At 37.8% G+C, this 15,265-nt stretch overlaps 1 protein-coding gene across 1 annotated transcript; it reads left to right on the top strand.

Moving 5' to 3' along the window:
- The first annotated feature begins 2,809 nt into the window (after window positions 1-2,809).
- On the top strand, window positions 2,810-13,193 carry LOC132184234 (E3 ubiquitin-protein ligase RING1). Its single transcript, XM_059597788.1, has 2 exons — window positions 2,810-4,203; window positions 12,917-13,193. Exon 1 carries the CDS (start codon window positions 3,055-3,057, stop codon window positions 4,192-4,194), a length of 1,140 nt encoding a protein of 379 aa, XP_059453771.1. The 5' UTR covers window positions 2,810-3,054; the 3' UTR covers window positions 4,195-4,203; window positions 12,917-13,193.
- The last annotated feature ends 2,072 nt before the right edge of the window (window positions 13,194-15,265 follow it).

The following is a 15,265-nucleotide window of genomic DNA, read 5'->3' as shown; positions in this document are numbered from 1 at the left end:
ATTCCTAGAAGTATCAAACTTAAAGGATAAAATTGGGAAAAAGCTAGAAGACTTAAAGCAAGCAAAAACATTCTAGTAGTGCAATCGATTGTAGGTCCCCTGCGATTGAGCGCACTTCCAGAGAGGTCCAAACGTGAAGAGCGAGGAGTGTGCTCGTGCACACAAGAGAAGACTCGATTGCATTGCGATCGAGCGCAGAAGACATTCGATTGATCGCCGAGATGCGATCGAGCGCACATGGGCTACGATCGAGCACACCCATGTGCTAGATAATTCCAGAAGCTGTGGCCAGACTCCCTTTGCTTTCCATATTAGGGTTTTTCTAGTCATAGTTACACTAGGACTAAACTCTACGATTTTACCAGGGTTTCTAGGTTTTCTAGAATATTCCTAAGCCTATAGATAAGACCTCTAAACCTTTAGAATAATCATCCAGGAATAGACACAACTTTGGGGAGAGGAATTGGAGGCTACTTCTAAGAGTTGTTTTCGGTTCTTTCTTTCCCTTTTCTTTTTAGTTTTATTTTAATTATGTGTAACTAACTCTTAAGGAGGGCTAGATTGAAGCCGTAATTATATTTATTTAATATTTCAATATTGGCGTCTTTGTAATAATCATATTGTATTGCTTAACTTGATTAATTCCTATTTTCTTGAATTCCTCATATGTATGTAATTGGCCATTATATGCATGTGGTATGTATTAGTTAATTAAATCAATTTGGATGATCGAGTCCTGCGTTTAATAGGAGTAACAAAAGAAATCCACACCAGGTTTTTGGGTTAATCAACATGGGGAACCAGGAGTAGACACTCATGCCCTAGGCCTCATGTGTTTGTCGATTTCCATAGATTTATGCTTTCTTAAAGAACAACTTAGTAGATACCCATGCTAAATCTTTTAAGAAAGAAAAGAATTAAAGTAGACACTCATGCCTAATTCGTTGCTTATAAAAATCAATAGCTTAAGGAATAGACACACATACCCTTAGGTTGACAAACATTAAGTATTCATAATATAATTTGATCATTGGCATATTGTTATATTATCTAAGTATGATTAGTGGTGGATATCAAAACCCAACCTTTATCTTATCTTTATCTTTATTTCTTTTCCTTAGTATCAATATCAATCTTGTGACAATTTTTTGGTATTTTAATTACTTCTAAAACAAAATCAATAATCTCCGTGGGATCGATCTCGTACTTGTTGCACTATACTATTGTTTGATCTAGTGCACTTGCGAGTAAAACGTACTAAATATTATCTATTAATTTAGGTAGTATTTGACATAACACTAGCTACCTCCTTAGATCCTTTAGTATGAATCTTGGTGTTGGGTGCTGGGGTTTAAAGTAGAAGAAGATCAGATTAGAGGGTACATTCCGTACATTAGTTGGGGAAGTTTGGGGACTCACTGTGATGTAATTTGGTGTGTTTTATAGTTACCTTTGGAGCTTTCCAGTTGTGATTTCGAAGGTTTCACATTCCACAATTTTCTGTTTGTTTATTGTTCAAATCTCCCAGCAACACTAACGGTCTAACATTGATAATTAATCTCCATGGAAATAAATATGAATGTGAATACACAATGTCGTCAAAGGGCGACTAAGGTTATAAGACTAGGCTCAAATCTCCTAGCAACACTAGCATTGATAATTAACTTCCATGAAAATAAATACAAAGATAAGTACAGAATGTCATCAAGGATATAGGGTGACTAAGGGCATGTTTGTATATGCGTTTGAAAGCTTAAGAGTGCGTTTAACACTCGAAAAATTCGTTTGATGAAAAAAAATATATGTTTGGTAAAAAAAATTGAAAGCACTTTTAAGGTTCTAAAAAATTCAAAAATGATAAAAAAAAAAAAAATTATTTTTTATTTTATTTAAAAACTGTATTTATCAAACATAATCATAAACAGCTCTAAGGTTAAGACTCGCAAGTCACCTCAAAGGGGTGTGGGGTGGCCTACAAGCCATGAAACAGGATCCTCTCCGGTCCATTTTGGACCGGAGAGTATCCAATTCATAATCATGATTTATTCTCAGAAATCTTAGAGTCACAAATAAGACATATGGTCAACTAATAAAAAATATTAATAAAATATTATTTAACATTAAAAAAAATATAAAAAACAAATTAATAAAAAAATAATGAGTGGCTGGTCACCCCATCTTGGTTATAGGAGATGGCCGGACCACCTCCATTTTAACTCCCTAATGGCTAGCGGGGGTGGCTGAACCAACCCTATGGCCCTTTGGGGTGGTTGGACCACCTCCAAGGGCAAACCCATTATTTATTTATTTTCATTCGGCCCTTGGGGTAGCTGGACCACCCCCAAGGACCAACCCGTATATATATTGTTTTGGCTTTTGGGGTGGCTGGACTGTCCACAAGGGCTATGGGATAGCCAGACATTCTTTATTTTTATTAATTTGTTTTTGTTTTTTGTTTTTTTTAATATTATATAATACTTTATTATTATTTTTTATTAGTAGAACACGTGTTTTATTTGTGCTTATAAAATTTTTGAGAAAAAATCTTAATCATGAACTGAATTAGATTGAAGAAGATCCTATTCCACTATACATCCCTAGGAGGTTGGTGGTGATTGCAAGCCGACCACCCTAGGGGGTTTGGGTGCCAAAGTGCCAACGAAATGATTTATTACATCTTTTGGATAAACTTACCGTGCTAAAACTGAAAAAAAGACATTTTAAAGTATGATTTTGTTTTGGCGCATGGACCAAAAATTTATATAACACTGGAACCAAATAAAAAGAAAAAAAGGGCAAAAAAAAAAAAAAAAAAAACTGCTCGCCTCCTCACCTTCCCGTATCGGCGCGTGCTATCTCCAACAACTATACGCCATTGGCGGTTCTAATTTCACACGAAGTTTTACACAACCCCAACTATCTCTTCTCTTAAGCTTAACGATATCATTCCGTTAAAATTCGTGAAGGCTGTGGTCTACATCGTTTCCGTCTCCCCATAACTGGTGCGACTCTCTCCCTCTCTGTCTCTCTCTCTCTCTCTCATTTGGTTTGATAATGTCTAATTCCGGCGGAAACCCCGTTGGCGGAGGAGGCGGCGCAGCCACTAGCACCTCAGCGGCGCCTCAGCTCTACTTCTGCCACCAGTGCGGCCGTACTGTGACCCTCATCCCCTCTCCTAGCTCCGATCTCGCCTGCCCCGATTGCCACGGCGGCTTCCTCGAAGAACTCGAAAACCCCAACCCTTTCCCCAATCCCATGCCCTTCCACAATTCCTTCTTTACTTCCTCCTCCTCTGACCTCCCCGGCGCCCATCCCCTCCTCTTCTCCGCCTCCCCCAACGCCGTCCCCATGTTCAACGATCTCTCTGCCCTCTTCGGCGCCTCGGCGGGCGCCGCCCGCACCTCGCCCTTCGAAGAACCTGACGCCTTCAACCCCTTTGTTTTCCTACAGAACTACCTCCAAACCCTAGGCGGCAACGTTGAGGTCGTCATTAACTCGGCCGGCGACACAGGATTCCGCAGCGGTGTCGCTTCGCCCAACGTCAATCTCGGTGACTATTTCTTCGGACCGGGCCTCGAACAACTGATCCAACAGCTGGCCGAGAACGATCCAAACCGGTACGGGACGCCCCCAGCATCGAAATCGGCCGTCCAGGCGTTGCCGGACGTTAAGATTTCAGAGGATTTGTTGGCTTCGGATTCGTCGCAGTGCGCGGTGTGTAAGGAGACGTTCGAGCTGGACGAGGAGGCCAAGCAGATGCCGTGTAAGCACATTTACCATGCGGATTGTATTCTGCCTTGGTTGGAACTGCATAATTCTTGTCCTGTATGTCGCCATGAGCTGCCGACCGATGATCCCGATTACGAGCAAAGGACTCTTAGAAGGTCTGTGTCTTTGGGGGCTGGGAATCAGACAGCGGCTGCTGGTGCTGGTACTGGTGCTGGTGGCAGTGGTATTGCCGATCAGAGTCAGGCTGAGGGTTCTGGAGAGAATCCGCCGACCCCGAGGACCGCGGAGAGGAGGTTTAGGATCTCATTACCATTTCAATGGCCATTTAGGGCGTTCGGGTCACCTGCCGAGACAAGCAATAGTGGGAGTGGCAACAACAATGCAAGCAATGATGGTGAAGGGAATCCTGGAAATAGAGGAAATCAGAACTTCCAATCAGAGACCAGAGAGGAAGATCTTGACTGAAGACCAATGGTATTGTTCTTGGTGCAAGCCACGGAACTTTCTTTTTCGTTTTCTAGAACTCTTCTTTTTTTCTTTTATTTTTTGTTTCATCATTTCAACTTATTGCTTATTCTTGTAAATACCTCGGTTGTTTATTTATGCATAGGATCTGACACTCCGCATTATCAAGCTAATGTGAATGGGGCATTGAATATCAGATAAGCTTGATTCTATGACTTTTTTGTTTGGTAATTTGTGATTTGGAGTCCCTGTAGAGGACTCGGCATTCACTTCCTGACCCTATCTATTCTAGTTGAGTAAGGGAGGCCTCTTGTGACTGACAGCTTTAAACAGTTCTTTCCTTCTGAGGGGCTTGACTTAGACAGCTTAATAGATAATCTACTGACTCCACTTAAGCGCAGTTCACTAAGTCAACTGCCTATACCTGAGTTCCTTTCGTGCACCAAGTTGCAAGAACGAGACTAGAATGCTATAACAAAGGAAATAGCGTGTTTAGCATGCATGGGACGGTAGAAGCATTGGCGTATGACGCGCGATACTACTAGCTCCTTGGTCAGTGGGTGAGGGGGGAAGTTAGAACAACATAATAAGAGAAGGAATCCTGGAAGCCTGTTTTCCAACTAGTCCAAAAGCCAATTACCAAGTCCATTTCCTTGAAAGAATTGAAGGAGTTGAGTATAGAGTTCTTTTTTATTTCCAGGTTAGTAGGCAAGAGCTATAGCAGCTTATGATGCAAACCATTTTGTGTAGGTCATGTGAATGATCCTCTTAGCTTTATTGTCAATATGAAAATAAGAATACATGAGAGTCTTTAAAGGCTTTAGGATGCACACAGTTATGTTGATGGTACTAATTTCTGTATTCACTGAGATGGTTTACTTAAATATCATCAATTGCGGTTCTTGACAGTTTGACAAGATACAAGACAAATGAGAGATTTTAAGGTATTGAAAATTAAAATTTAAAGTACTATGTGACTTATCAAAAAAAAATTTAAAGTACTATGTAGAAGTCAAAAAATAGGTAAGATGCGGGCTTCATTTTCTTGTTAACTGTTTGAACTGCAGTGGAGGAGCTAAGATTTTTTCTTAAAAGAATTATAAACATGAAAACATGGACAGTTTTTTTCCCCCTCGCTACAATCAGATAATGGATATACAAAGAGTCCAACAAACACTGATACACACACAGACATGCACTCGTTAACAACGCCTGGCTGTATTCTTTGAGCAAGTGACCGATTTCTAATCAGTCAGCAGAGACAAAGAATGGCAGGTCCACCATGAACATTATCGCATTTACCACCTGGGCATTGTCGTTCGGGGAGAGTCAAATTTGGGAAGTAGGAAGGTGGTGCCAACTCTATTTTTGTTGTTGCCTGCTGGGTTAAAAAGTCTCTGACTGTACTGTTACCATGTGTTATGTGTGTGGTACAGGAAGGACTGGTGATAACCGGTGGGGAAAGGATTGGGGTTACTGTCTACCTGAATGGTGGGGAAGATTGGCTGACTGGGTCCTATTACCTACTGTCTACGTATGTATGATTTTGCTTTGTTAATTTTTGAGGGGGCCATGGTCGTCTGGGAAGCATGTGTATCTGCTCGAGAGGTTTTAGTAATTGAGAATCTTCTTTGATTTGAATTTCTGGTTGATCTTATTTCTCCTCTGAGTTTGTCAGAGACATGATTTAGGACTCCTATCATCATTCTCACCTACTAGAACCATCCCTAGATGGTGGCGGGATGAAGTTGCCTACAGATTAATCTCCAAATGGAATAAACTGTGCAAGGAGGCTTTCTTAGAAATTTCTCTTTGCTTTCATGGCTAAGATTAGTTTGTACTGCTTTGCATCTTCTACTACTGGGCCATCAATAAAAAAGTCTATGATGAGGAGTGAGTAGTTGGAATGCTTCTGTAGATATGAGGATCAAGATAGTAATACCACCAACAACTCCTCTTATGATGATTGGATTTACAACTAGTTCCCTACTAGCTAAAGCTGTTATTTGAAACCATGTTAACGTCCTTGGAGGATCAAAAGCTCAAGACTTATTCTCATTTTGGCTGCTAACTTTCATTTTTTTTTTTTAACTAAACTTGTTCATGACATTTTCATTTTGTTGTGAATTTTATTTGTGACTTAGCTGTACTTTCTCATAACAGGTCTTAATTTGAAATCATTGTGTTATGCACTTCCTTTTTGAAGTGCAGAAATTGATTGTAATACATAAGTGTGTAAAAGAAAACATCCAATTTGATTTAAATTTTTTTGTGGCTAATAGAGCCTTGTCTGTATTTAAATTGGAAGTAGAGGTGAATTCATTTGTTGGATGAGATTGCTCTTTTCACCTTTTAATGAATCTGGTAAAAGATTGTGTAGATGAGCTTAATGAGCACAGTTGTGGTAGTAGCATATAATTGACACTCTTCTAACATCTGATGCTAAAACTACTATGCCACCTTCAGCACTCTTATTTCGAATAAACCTGGGGTCGTTGATATTAAGAACTTTCGTTCTATTAGCTTAGTAGGTGGAGTTTACAAAATTGTTTCCAAATTCTAGCTTACAGGTTGAAAAGATCATTTCCAAGCCTCATAATTTTTCATCTAGGGTAGGCTGATTCTAGACTCTCTTTGCCAATGAGTGCCTTGATAGCGGGATTAGATCTGGAGATCCAGGTGAGCTATTCAAGTTGGATCTTGAAAAGGCTTATGATCATGTTAACTGGGAATTTTTATTGTATATGCTGAGGAGATGCAGTTTTGGAGAGATGGTGAGATTGCATAGTGCATTGTATTTCTTTAGTGCGCTGTTCTGTTTTGGTGAACTTAGTAGTTCTTATCTAATCTGCTTACTTCCTTCCTATTGCTTTTTTCCCCTTTCGGTTGGTGTTGCCAACCGCATAGAGAAGTTGTGGCGTGACTTTTTGTGAAGTGGTATTGGTGAAGAGTTTAAATTTTATTTGGTTAGTTGGTCTAAAGTGTGTGCTGCGATCTTTGAAGGAGGGTTGAGGGTTTGTAATTTGGGGAATTGGCTTTGACCTAATGTTCACTAGAGAGAGGCCTTATAGAGGGTGGTTGTGGATTCTAAATATGTTAGCCTGTGGGGTGAGTAATGTTCAAATGAGGTTCATGGGTCGTATGGGGTGAGCTATGGAAGAGCATCAGGAAGAATATCAAGAGGGGTTGGGGGGAAGTTTTCAAGTCATATTAGATTTGACGTCAGTAATGGCTTTAAAATTAGATTCCAGCATGACTTGTGGTGTGGGGATCAAGCCCTCAAGATCGCTTTTCTGGACTTGTTCAATTTGGCCCGTTGTAAGGATGCCTTCATGGCATATTATTTCGAGTTTTCTAGTGACTCATTAGTGTAATGTTAACTTTATTAGAGTGGCTCACGACTGGAGGTGGATTTCTTTACCTCATTCTTCAATTTGTTGTACTTCTTTAAATTGAGACGGGGGTGGCAAAGACAAGCTTTGTTGGGTACCCTCAAAGTGTTTGATGTTAAATCATGCTACAATGTCATTGTTTCCTAATAATAGCAGTCCTTTCCCTTGGAGTATATGGCGGAGTAATGTTCCCTTGAGAGTGGTGTTCTTTGCTTGATTTGCTCTCTTAGGGAAGATACTAACCACGAATAATCTTAGAAAGTGGTATGCTGTTATGGTTGATTGGTTATGCATGTGTAAGAAGAGTGGGGAGCCAATGGACCACATTTTACTGCATTGTGAGATGGCTAGTGCCCAATGGAATACCATCTTCAGCCTTGTAGGGTTGGCTTAAGTTATACGGTAGACCTTTTCGCTTGCTGGAAAGGGCATTTGGTAGGCTTAGGAATGCCATCATGTGAAAGATGGTGTTGTCTTGCCTTATGTAGTGTCTTTGAAAGGAAAGAAATGATTGGAGTTTTGAAGACCACGAACGGATGGTGGTGAAATTAAAGGATTTTTTTTTTCAAGTCTCTCTACCATAGGACAGCCGCCTTTGACTAAAATATTTCTAGCTTCTTTTTTTTTTTTAGTCGTTTATCTTCTTCTACCTTGGTGTTTCTCTTATATACTTCTTGTGTGTTGGGGCTACACTTTTACGTTCTTTAATAAATTGCAATTACTTATCAAAAAAAGTTATGTAGTTAGTGTCAAATTTTGATTGATATCATTTCCATGAGATCTAAATCATAAATTTATCCACTTATATTTGATGCAATAGCCATGATTAAATGAATTCAAAAACTGTTAGGTTGATCCTCTTTTTGTAAAATTCTACTGAATGCACATGATCATCCTGTGAACATCCAGCGTTTAGTGTGTCACCAACTTTATATGGGTGCCTATTAGTGGTCCTCGATTGTTCATATATTCTCAAGGATTTGGGCAGGTCTTATTCTAATCGATCACCTAACAGAAGTAAAAGACTTACCTTTATCTTTATATCTGTTATGTAAGAGCATTGGCCATATGATACATGACCTGGATCAAAAGAAAAAATAGTTTTCTTGGAAGGATGAGCGTTATTTGTTCAAATTGGACTTCCCCTGCCTTGAGGCATGAGGATTTTGTTGCGTTCTTCAAGAATGTGATGCACCATCTATTCTTTCTTTTATTCATTTGCTTCCATGGTCAAAGCCTCTTGAGGATTAACAGAATTAATTTCTTATCTTCACCTTTAAGGTTCAAAATTGTTCTTTCTCAGTTGTCATCATCCTTTGTGGACATTTATAAGATTCAATGGTTCCTTTTATTGTGTACTCATAGCTATTTCATATGATTAAACTATAGAATGTCATGGTCTTGCCAATTCAGGCCACGATCCTTTACTTGGTGGGGTAGGCTGAAGTTAATCCAGTAGATTGACTGCCATGGTTCCTTACTTTGATAGGTTACAAATATCTAAATCTGATATTTTTAGATACTTTTTCAGGGAGTAAGGCCCCTTTGAGAGTGACTTTCTTCCCTTGATTAGCCGCTTTAGGTAAGGTCTTCACTTTGGTTAACTTAAGAAAGCGGCATATCATTGTGGTAGATTGGTACTGCATGTGTAAGAAGAGTGATGAAACTGTTGACTTCCTTTTACTCCATTGCGAGATAGATAGTGGCTTATGGAACTATGTCTTCGCTCTTTTCAGTTTAGCGTGGGTCGTGCCTTGTCGAGTGAGAGATCTTTTCGCTTGTTGGAGAGGGTAGTTTGGTAGTCTTCAAAGTGAAGCTGTTTGGAAGATGACTCCGCTCTGTTTGATGTGGTGTGTTTGGAGAGAAAGAAATGATCGAAACTTTGAAGACAATGAGAGGACGGTGGCGAAGTTAAAAGGCCTTCTTCTTCAATACCCTTTTTTATTGGATGACTGCCTATGATTGTTTCATATTTCTAGTTTTCATGTCTTTTTTTAATCTTTTATCTTTTTTTCTGATTAGGTGTTTCTTTTGTATACTTTCAATATACTTGGCGTGCCCTTTGTTTTTTTTTTTTTAATTTATTGAAATTTGATTCTTTAGAAAAAAAAAAAAAAAAACCTTTTCAGACTTGTTGATCCTAAGTAGTAACCAGATATTTGTATTTATTTTTCATGATATTATGCATGGATAATTTATATCATAGAGAATTATTCAAAAGAAATTGTGTCCACAATGGAATCTAAGAGCCAATTCATGAGACAGCTGCCAGCAAGCCTGCACTTCCTTATTCACTCTTGAACTTCAAGAATGCTTGACTGAGGGCCTTCATGCTTACTTGAATATTTTGTTCATTCAAGTTTCATCATGTCATAGATCTATAATTTGAATTAGGTTTATTATTGATATTGACCCCAATAAAGAAACAGTAGGTATGGGATTTTTTATAGTTTGGATATGCTATTGTGGGGTCAATCTATTGGGAATAGGGCTCGTAGCAAATCCATGGGTATTTAAGGCCGATTATCCGGGAAAAAACAGAATATTTGATGGAACAAAAGCGGTTAGCAGTGACCATTGAATAAGTTTCTTTTGCTTGAGTTGTGTTAGCTTTGCCTTATGAGGGACTCTATTATGGGCTTCTTAGTTGTTTTGCTAATGCCAGCTAGCTTTGGAAAAAGAGCAAATTGGTATTTTCTGATTATACAAGGAAAAGACAAAAGATCAATTCTTTCTTCTCCTGCTTCTACAGTCCGAGCTCAGAGAAGGAAGAGATAATTGTCCTACGGAAAATGTGGTCAAAGTGATTGAAGAGCTATCGTTCAGCTGCTTAACTATTTTTTAAAGCTGTATTGCCCAAAGGGGCATGCTACAATAATACTAATAGTCAGACACAGGATGATCTGCAGATGGCGTGCCGCTTGACAAAGAGAGGAGATGTGTGGGGGGAAGGAAAACACTTTTAGAGATCCAGATTTTATTTTATTTTTATCAAAAGTGGGATTACAAAAAATTTCCATCATCTTCTTGGTGCTCGGAAGTTAAAAGAAGCCTGCACTTGGTTACAGGTAGCCATTCCCCTTCACTGAGAGAGCAGGGAGATGAAAACGAGCTGAACATATTACATGATAATGAGGGAGAGTACCATTACTAGCTATATGGGATTGCTCGAGTCAAGAGAATAGCCTGATGGCCTTCGATTTCTTTATAAAGGCATAAAAGAATCTAACAAATACACAATCTTCATTAGACGTGAGATTGTTAAATACACTAGTATAATACTGCACTTCTCCATAGACTCACTGAATTGATAAAGTTGGAAAAGTAAGATCTTCTACACGTTTCATACTTTGGCTAATGTTATAAAGGTTGAAGGGTAAGGTCCGACTTAATTGCGAGGAAACGATTTGGGCACATTCTTCTACTGATCTTTTTGATCTTTAATCCACATCACCTGCATGTTTGAACTCCCAATCAGCAAGGAAATGCGACCTGTTTTATTGAAAAGTTGTTGACAGGAGACGGCCAATATCAATTTTTTTTGGGATGCATTATTGTCTTAACTTTGTTCTTCTTACATTGGATTATGATCAAACTTCCAATGTTCCTACATTAGGGCTGTGAAACAACACTTAGAATTACAATTGGAATGGTGATAGCTTCTTGGTTCTCATCCCTTTTACTTAATTGCACAACTGTCCCTGATTTTTTTTTAAAAAATAATTCTTCATTTTTCTGTTGATCTCCTACCACTATGTTTCTAGATATTGCTATGTCGGGTATATTGTATTTTTTCTTGCAAAACCAGAGCTTTGGTAGCCTGATGCCTATACATATAATTGCTATAATGTTTTCTTTTTAGTAATTTGAAAACTAGACTAAGATCTGAGAGAATAGCTGGAGGAGGTTGGTGATTTCTAAGAATCTTGTAATTTAGATTCCAGGAAAACCTTTTTGTTCTAAAGAACTTGCCACTGCCTTCTGGATAATCTCTTTACCTTCCTGCCTCTTATTTTGACTATTTATATTTAATGCAGGAACTGGGCTCTAAGCTTCAATGGAACTGTCAGTGCTGTTCATATTTGCTTTACTGTCGCACTAAAGATATTTTGGCTCGTTGACTCTCTGACTCATTTAGCATGTCAGATTTTGACAGAAATTATTGAAACTTGATATTGGCGTATTGAGTTACATTCTTAGGCTATAATCATAATAACAAAAAGTTACTTGGTTGTGTCTGAATGTGCGGAGAGTTATGTGCCTGTGAGATTGTCTGTTACATTCCTTCCATTTGAAAGACATGGATAGTTGAGCTTAGTTTCTTAGAATATTAACATCAATTATTGCCATTGTTTTCCTGGACGGCCGCTTGGCTTGCTCCTATAGGGATTAGTTTCTCAGATTTCCTTTTTTATTTTTCTCCCTCTTAGACGCTCTCTTTTATACTTCCCGTGTATGTGGGTTGCGCTCCTCTGCGCTTTTTATATCATTATTACTTATAAAAAAAAAACTATTGCCATTGTGTATCTGTTGTACCTTTATCCCTTCACTATACTGCATGATTAATTTGTGTAATAATAAGTGCTCTGTGGACGTATATGATTTCTAAACATTTAGTTTCTTGAGCCCATCAAATTCAGAAAACAATATTATTGATACTGGGGGATTTTGTCAGGCAAACATGACTTCTAAAGCTGTAGCGGTTTGGATGGTTCAGGTTATTGGATGCTTGATTATGGAATGCTCTGGTGTTACAAATGGTTAACCAAATAAATAATCTTTAGGTGACATATAAATTGTTGAAAGATTCTTCTATTGCCGGAGAACAATTTTGTCAAATGAAACCGAATTTCTCTGAAGTTCTTGTCTGTCCTCAGATGTGGTCTGAAGACCTTCCACATGAGTGCCCGATGCTTCTAGGACATGGGACATTTATCGTTTGTTGATATTAGTGGATGTGTGCATCAAGAACCATATAGTATCCATATGAACTGGAAATTTATGCTTCTGCTTTTGGTTAGTAATGGCACTTAAGGTCAATTTACTCTACTAATATAATTTTGTTGGCATATGGATCAATTCTTGTATTTATCTACAAATGTTTTGACGATCTTTGAGGCAATCTGATATATTTGATTGGCTTGAATAATTAGAGGAGGCTCTGCTTAAGTTGCTGTATGTTACTTTTCTGGTATTATGTTTTGACCTTTTATGGTTCTTCTGCTGGTCGTGCAAGATTTGTGTGGCTTTTTATGTGCTTTTAGTACATGTTGCTCTGTTGCAATAAATCTTATCCGAGTGTTTTTAACCAAAGGACTGTCTTTTGGCAGGTATCAAGACCGGTGCGAATTTGCAAGCAATGAGCAATGTTGAATATAGAAAAGATCTTACATATAAGTGAGTTGCATTTTAGTTTTTTTTTTTTTTTTTTGGTAATAATCATAGGTAAATACCCATCTTCAGTTTGATGTTTAGAATTTTTTATAGATCGATCATTTTACGAGAGATTTATGTGCATTATTATTTGCATATTGTTAACGTTTTACCATTTCGGGATTACTTCACACTTTCTGAATGCTATTTTTCATGGAATCCTTTTTACTGTCACATGTTGAGCTCGTAAGTGATGCTGCAATTTACTCTTATTTCCTCTCTGTGGCTCTTGTATGCATCACCACAGGGTTAGTTAGTCCTTAGTTTTTGAACAGGCGAAAAATCATGGACACTTTTGGGATGCCATGCATCAGTCAGTGGTTTCATATTCACATCATTACCAAATGGGTAAAAGAAAAAGAAAAGAAAAGAATATTGAGAGCTCTCCTGTATAGTAGGATATATGGCTTGTTTTGATTGGTTGGGTTCAGGTTGATAACCAATAACCGGTTAATCCCTAAGATTTCAAACTGCGCAGAATCTAAACTAACTATAACCAACCGAAAAAGGAGTATTTAGTATTTTTTTTGAAGACTCTTTGTCTTCCCTATGCCTTCCCTATGCCTTTTAGTCCCCTCCCCTCTACCTCATGTTGCCCTAACTGTTGTCTTACCCCTTTTCCCTCCTTTCAAGTGTCCCCCTCCTCCCCATTCCCCATCCATCCCTATCTACCCTCCTTCATTTCTTTTCGGTGTCAGAATATTTTCTTGGATATGATTTTATTAGATGTAATTTCAGTATTCATTGTAATCAAATTAAATCAGATTTGAATACATTTAAATATGATTTGATCTCTACTCTCTCCCTCCCTATAAATAGGGACCCGTTGTATTGTAATTCTATCAATTGAATAAGAGCACAATGTAACTCTTAAGGCTTTATCTGTGGACAAAGGTCATAGATTGAATCACGTAAAATTCTTGTGTCTCATCTATTTTATTTTCTACCTTTAATTTTTATAGCTTTATCTTTTCTTTCATGGTTCAAACCTATAGGCTAACGTCGGTGTTCATTCTTGGTCCTATGAATTCTTGTTCTTGATATGATAATCAATACTTTTGCAGATCTCTACGCACCATAGATCTTGCACTTATATATGATGAAAAAAAAAAATTCACCCAGTGGCATTCTTTGCCCGTCACCTTTAGCTGGTTCCTTTTTGTTATTCTAGTTGCTATTCATTTTGATTTGTCTCACTTAGATAGAACAAATTTCACTCTCTCACACAAAGAGCTAGGGGTGAAAAGGCAAGCGCTTATTAACCGTCCACTAAACGCTAACTGCGCTAACCGCTTAAATGACATCGTTTTTTTTTTTTTTTTTTTTTTTTAAATGGTTAGCGATTGTTAGAGTTATTAACTGCTTAAGCAGTTAGTCAATTTTACTAACCGCTTTTTTACCCCTAGAAAGAGCACATAACAAGCACCATGGGCTGTGAAGAAATTCTTGCAGCAGATGGATGCCTTGGCGAGCAGGCCACCAGCATATTTCTTTCTATGAGATCGGTCTTTTCGTTCTTGGAGACCAGAAAATCTGGTCCCCACACTTGGGCTTATTTCTTTCTATGCCTGGGGAGATTTTCCTCGATTTGGAGGCTGAGGATGTATGGTATTGTCCAGCACTACTCAATTGGTTTGAAGGTATAATACCTCATCTTTTTTGCATTCAGCTCGAATATATATATATATTAAAAAAAATAAAAAACAAGGTTCGTGTGGCGTGAGAAAGAAAGAAAAGGGAAATATATATATATCATTTCAAAGTCAAATGTAGCAACCTTTGTTGCTTTGTAAAGATTATGTTGGATTAAAAATAAATAAATAAATAATAATAATAATAATAAAAAGAACGGTTGAAAAAAAAAATCATGGGTGAAAAAAAAAAAAAGAAAAAAAGAAAGAAAGAAAGAAAGAAAAAGGAGTAAAAGAAAAGAGTCCTAGTTACCCATATTATTCTGGCCATTTGATGGCCTAGTTATTTGGTCTTTTGTTATGTTAGACTTAGAATACATTCTTAGATATAATTTTATGAGATATAATTTCAGTATTCATTGCAATTAAATCAAATTAAATTTAAAAACATTTAAATCTAATTTGATTTAATTTCCTATACCTTTTTTTGTATTTTCTACAGCTCGGGACTTTTTTGTATTGTAATTTTATCAATTGAATAAGAGCACAATGTAGCTCTTAAGATTTTATCTATTGACGTAGGTCATAGACCGAACTACATAAAATTCTTGTGCC

This window comes from Corylus avellana, chromosome ca6, assembly GCF_901000735.1.
Source record: "Corylus avellana chromosome ca6, CavTom2PMs-1.0".
Taxonomy (NCBI): domain Eukaryota; kingdom Viridiplantae; phylum Streptophyta; class Magnoliopsida; order Fagales; family Betulaceae; genus Corylus; species Corylus avellana.
The sequence above is the reverse complement of the archived record's forward strand: the minus strand, read 5'-3'. Positions and strand labels throughout refer to the sequence as shown.

What these genes read in the sequence shown, in the direction of transcription:
- LOC132184234 (XM_059597788.1), top strand. Translation starts at nt 3,055, where the DNA reads ATGTCTAATTCCGGCGGAAACCCCGTTGGCGGAGGAGGCGGCGCAGCC.